Source organism: Carex rostrata, chromosome 1, assembly GCF_964058835.1.
Source record: "Carex rostrata chromosome 1, lpCarRost1.2, whole genome shotgun sequence".
Classification (NCBI taxonomy): domain Eukaryota; kingdom Viridiplantae; phylum Streptophyta; class Magnoliopsida; order Poales; family Cyperaceae; genus Carex; species Carex rostrata.
Window position 1 is genome coordinate 12698421 of NC_135918.1, and position 5571 is coordinate 12703991.

At 32.9% G+C, this 5571-nt stretch overlaps 1 protein-coding gene across 1 annotated transcript; it reads left to right on the forward strand.

The window, feature by feature from the left end:
- Positions 1-1523: 1523 nt before the first annotated feature.
- Positions 1524-4025, forward strand: LOC144559102 (UPF0481 protein At3g47200-like). The gene is made up of 2 exons (XM_078308050.1): positions 1524-1659; positions 2417-4025. The coding sequence occupies exon 2, from the start codon at positions 2499-2501 to the stop codon at positions 3927-3929; it is 1431 nt and encodes a 476-aa protein (XP_078164176.1). The 5' UTR covers positions 1524-1659; positions 2417-2498; the 3' UTR covers positions 3930-4025.
- The last annotated feature ends 1546 nt before the right edge of the window (positions 4026-5571 follow it).

The window sequence follows — 5571 nt, forward strand, 5'->3', positions numbered from 1 at the left end:
TTAAGAGTATATATCATCTATATTATGGAGTTTCACAATTTCAGTCATGAACTCGAAATGATCCATAAATTCAATAATACTCAAGGCAACAAAATGATATATAAATAAACATTCAATTCATGAACAAAGTTTTATGATAATTTATCGTATTATTGACTTCTAGATTATTACAAACTAACAATATATGCATACAGAATTATATGTTTGTTATGAGTGTATAAGGGCAAGGGTGATTTTTGAATTTACTAATCATTTGGAAAGCTTAAGTTCAAAATCTACCGGAATGATTTGAAATGATGAATCTGAATCACTGAAACCGATTTACTTTACGAGTGATACGTTTACATGTCAAATTTATTATTTTTTGAATTAATTTAGTATAAGTCAGATTGTAAAAAAAAAAAAAACGTTTGTAAGTAAATTTTAATATGTTTATCACTTTTAACGGCTTAACTTTATATTAAATTAATTCAAAAATTTATAAATTTGACATGAAATACATAACTCGTGAAATAGATCAGTTTTAACTATTTTATTTCGTAATTTAAAAGCAATTCAATAAAATTTAGAATTAAGCCCACCAAAAATTTTAGTGAAACATCCTAATACTAATCCTCTCATGATATATGTAGTAATATTTACCCAAATAAAAACAGTATTAATTGGATGTATCGCACGGGCTAGTACCTAAGCCAGCATCACCTAATATGACACATGTTTAACTTTGACCGATTTAAATATTTAATCACTGAGAGAATCAATATTTGATCTATTGATAAAGACAATAATATTTTTGAGAATGGTTCAAATTATTTTATTTTTTATGTATCCACAAAGTTAAAATGTCACAATTGTCTATACGTGCATAGATGAAATTAATAATGTAGATCATATCCAATGATTTTAATTTAACTTTTAAGTTTTAAATTTTGATTTATTAATATTTTTTAAAAATAGAGGAATGATGAAGGCACACAAAATAGAGGCATTTGAACTCTTCTTTAATATTTTTTAGGTTTAAAATCTAAATAGAAATTCTTTGTTAATATTAAACTAGTTGTATAGCTTAATCCTTAATTTTACTAAAAAAATATTTAATCATAGGGTAAAATGCCATTTCTATTAAATGGAGATTAAGTTGAATTCCCCTCAACCATATAGGCTTAGCACGAGCTCTGTTTTTCTAGAGAGACACATATTCAACTCTAAAAAAAAAAGCATCTGTAAAAAGTTATGTTGAGATATAAACCAAAAAAAAGAAAAAGAAAAAAGGCCGAATTCCCCTGTTAGGATCTAGGTCCATCAATCACCCATGTGGCCATGTGTTACTGAACGCATAGTCGGTTGCATGAGCTTCGCCTCAGAAGATCCTTAATTCTTAACAATATCTATCGCCTATAAATATAGTTACTTTGTATTCAAGGCCCATTAGTCCATTACATTAGCACAAGGCTTATTTATTTTATTTTAAGAATCCACTAGCATAAGTTCACTTCATCATATATATATAGTACATGTCTACAAGTATCAAAGAATAAAGATCCTAGATATTCACATATATAGCAGGTAGAGAGATATATAGAGCGAGTGGATGAGAAGCAAAAAACCATTGTTCCAATTCTTTCCTAGAGAATCCAAATCCTAGATTCCCAAGAAGAGGTACACTTTGTTGTTTTAATTAGTTTACCTTATAAGTGAAATTATTTCCTTTTTGTTGGTTTGTTGGAATTCCTATAAATTCAAGGTTAAGGTTTACATTTGGTTTGTTGGCCATCGGGGTGTCAATGAAAATCATTTAATTAAACGATGAACTAATTTGTGCCATATTGTTCAATAAGACGGATGAAACACATCCAGAAGTAATGGTTTTCATTCTATCTCTGACAGCAAGTGAGATAGCAAAGGGGAACAGTGTCCCCTTCGGTCTGAAAATAACAAATAGTATTAATTCTTATCTGGCATGAGTAGGTATTTGTAAAATAAATCTTAATGAAAACTGGTTTAAAAGCATTTCTATTGGATCGATACCCTACGACTGAAAAAACAAGATTTCGAGCCTATTTGAGGCAAGAAACTTTGCCAACTCCTGGTATAAAAATTTCTTGACAACTTTTTTCAAAGTCACCATTTCGGTTTTCAGAGTTCTCATATGGTAAGCTTAAACTAATACAATAAAGAAACTAAGTTTTAATTCACATACGAAAAAGCGTCAGAGTTCTCAGTTCCAGATATATTGACATTAAATTAAATACATTTTTGCATCATGTAATACATAAGAACTTTGGTTCTAAAAAAAAAAAAATACTGATGGTTTTTTTTCCCTTGCATTCTCTTTGATACACCGGAACAAGTACTTTAAAATAGTATAATTTTTGAAACCAGAGTAGATAATTTATTGCTGCCCTTTATTTTGTAGGAAGGACTTGGTTTCAAAGATACGAATATTACACCACACATTAGAAAGAATAACTTGTGAAATTAAGAAAGATACGGCGGAGATGGCACAGTTTGACCATTTAGCTATCGAAATAAGAACCGATGATCCTTTGGCGCTAAATATCAAGAACAAACTTGATAAAATACCTTTTGAAGTGGCGGACACAAATAAACCACACACCATTTTCCGTGTGCCTTCTTACATCAGAGAGTGGAACAAGAACTTCTACGAGCCACGGATTGTCTCAATCGGCCCGTACCATAGAGATCGTGAGCACCTCAAATGTATGGAAGCACAAAAATGGTTGTACGTAAGCAAATTTCTCTCTCAAAACACTAATATCACCCTGAATAAGTACCTCGAGGTTTTAAGAGGGTTGGAGCCAGTGGCACGGAGGTGCTACTATGAGAAAATCGACATGGATTGTGAGCAGTTTGTTGAGATGCTATTATTTGATGCTTGTTTTATCATTCAATTGGCTGAATTTCTGGAGGAAACTGATATCATTTATGATATCGGCTGGAATATTCCTCTCATAAAGAGTGACCTTTTGATGCTCGAGAACCAGATCCCTTTCTTTGTGCTGCAGCGTGTGTTCGATCTTTATTCGGGCATAGACGACACCTATAGCTCACAAACCCCGTCCAACTTTGACTCCAGTAGTCAAGAGAGTGAGATCCCAAAAGCCTCTTTGTCTCAACTCTTGGTTACTTTTCTCCAGCACAAAAACGAGCCCTTGCCATTACCAGAGGCAGATCAAAACTTTGACCATTTGCTTCATTTCTACTACCACAGCTACATGTCCTCTCAGAAGTTGCTTGCGTTCAAATTTTCGAGGCCGAGAAAGGTATTTCCTCTTATGTCCGCTAGTATCAAAAAGATCATAACAATGCGCAGGCGTCTCCCGATTATTGCTAACAATGCTAAGCGTAAACCGCGAATGGTCCCCTGCGCAACCCAGCTTAAAGATGCGGGGATAACATTCAAGAAGGCCAAATCAAAGAGCATTTTCAATGTAAACTTTTCCAATGGTGTGCTCACGATACCTTACACCTCGATTGACGAAGCAACAAGGCCCCAATTAATGAACCTCATAGCATTTGAGCAGTGCATTAGCCAGAAAGAAAAGCCACTGACAAGCTATGCTGTCTTCATGGATTGCATCGTGAACACGTCAAAAGATGTCCTGATATTGCAGCAGCATGAAATTATAGAGAATACGTTGGCAGATGAGAAGGCGGCGGCTGAGTTTTTTAACCAGCTCAGGTATTGCTCTTATCTCGATTACGAGGAGCACCACCAGGCTATGCTCTTCAAAAAAGTGAAAAAGTACTGTGATTCTAGGTGGCACAAGTACAGGGCGCATTTATACCGCAATTACTTCAGCAACCCGTGGTCGATCATATCATTTATCGCTGCAATTATGTTTTTGTTTCTATCTACTGTGCAAACTCTATATTCGGTCTTGTCATATTATCATTCGTCAAATTAGCAATTAATGCATGTTGAATATTAATTATGTTTGTCAAAATATGTAGTGATGAACCTTGAATAAGTTGGAAATTACTATAGTAGTTTGCTTGCTAAATGATTTCTTTGAATTTATTTTATAAGAAAGACGGAATTCTAACTCTCCTCCATTGATTTCTACAAATATGAAACACAATTTGCATCATCCCTGAATAGCTTTGTTTATGAAAATTCTCCTTTTGGGTGTTTAGTTGTGGTTTAATTGCTAATCTATATATTTAAATAAGGCACCATATATGACAAATTTGAATGAATACAAGAAAACCAGGAGAACTACCACAGTAAATTGCGTAATTGAAAAGTTAGAGCTTGTTTCAAATTAAATAAAGTTTTAAATTGAGCTGTTAGGTTTTCTGAAGGATGATATGCAATATAAATTACTTTGTTTTCTCTTGCTGTTCCTTTCACACCTACCCCAGATATACTAATCCAACTGAGATAGCTTTATCAATTGATCAAGTCCAGTAGGATAGTTTCAATGCCAAAAATTTGTATATACAATAAATTTTGTGTGGCATCAATAATGTGACAATCCATGTTTGAGAGAATTTACTATTTTATATATAGGTAAGGAAGGTACTGAGCTCACCTGCAATAAAGGTAGGTACTGAGCTGGTACCATTAGAGATTCAATATTTTATAGTTGCAATCTGTCAGTTTTCAATTAAATTAAAATTCCATTATAAAGACCCTCCTTAGATCTATCTGCAGTAAGTTTTATAGGAACATATAACAACAGGGCTTCCAGCTTGCATTACTGTTTTGCTTTGCTCATATCTGGTAGCACTGTATTGATATGATGGCAACCACACGGACATCATAAAAACGACGAAAATAACAATTGAACAGAAGTGATTGATCTTTACTATGGACTCATATTTCTATTTGTAATATTTAAACAATAATCCGAATCGTTAAACATGATCTCCATGTAAAAATGTACTTGAAGACCAAATTTTACATTTTTAAGAACTTTTGACTATTTTTTTAAATAGGTAGAAACCGCTGCTTTTGGATGGTCAAGAATTTTGAAATCTAGTTATTTTCTACCTATTTAAAAAAGTTTTAAAAAATGTAAAATTAGGTTTGCAGGCGCATTTTTGCATGAAGTTCACATTGAATGGTTCAGATTGAATGTTTGAACTTTGAAAACAAAGATATGAATATATAGTGCGGGCTTATTACACGTACATAGTCTCATTGAACAAAGCACATACGAACCATGCTTATGTGGTGTAATTTTTTGTTTTTTTAATCTTTCTTTAGCTTTCTTTTCATTGTCTTTGTATTTTTCTTGTTTCTTTGTGCTCCAATATTTTGGTTAATGAAATTCAGTAGGCATTTCCCCTACTAGAGAAAACAATTCTGGAAGCGAATTCTTCTAGTAAGGGAACCGAGTCATGGATATTCCCAAGGTGAACTTTTTTGTAAGAGTTTGAAGCATTAATTCCATCATAAATGTTATTACAAAACACAAATTACTATTTTGTTATGAGGAGGGATCAAGTTACAACAATTTTTGAGTTACAACAAGTTACAACAAGTATTTTCTACATTTTCAAAGTCCAAATCGTCGATCCAAACCATTATATGTGATCTCTACA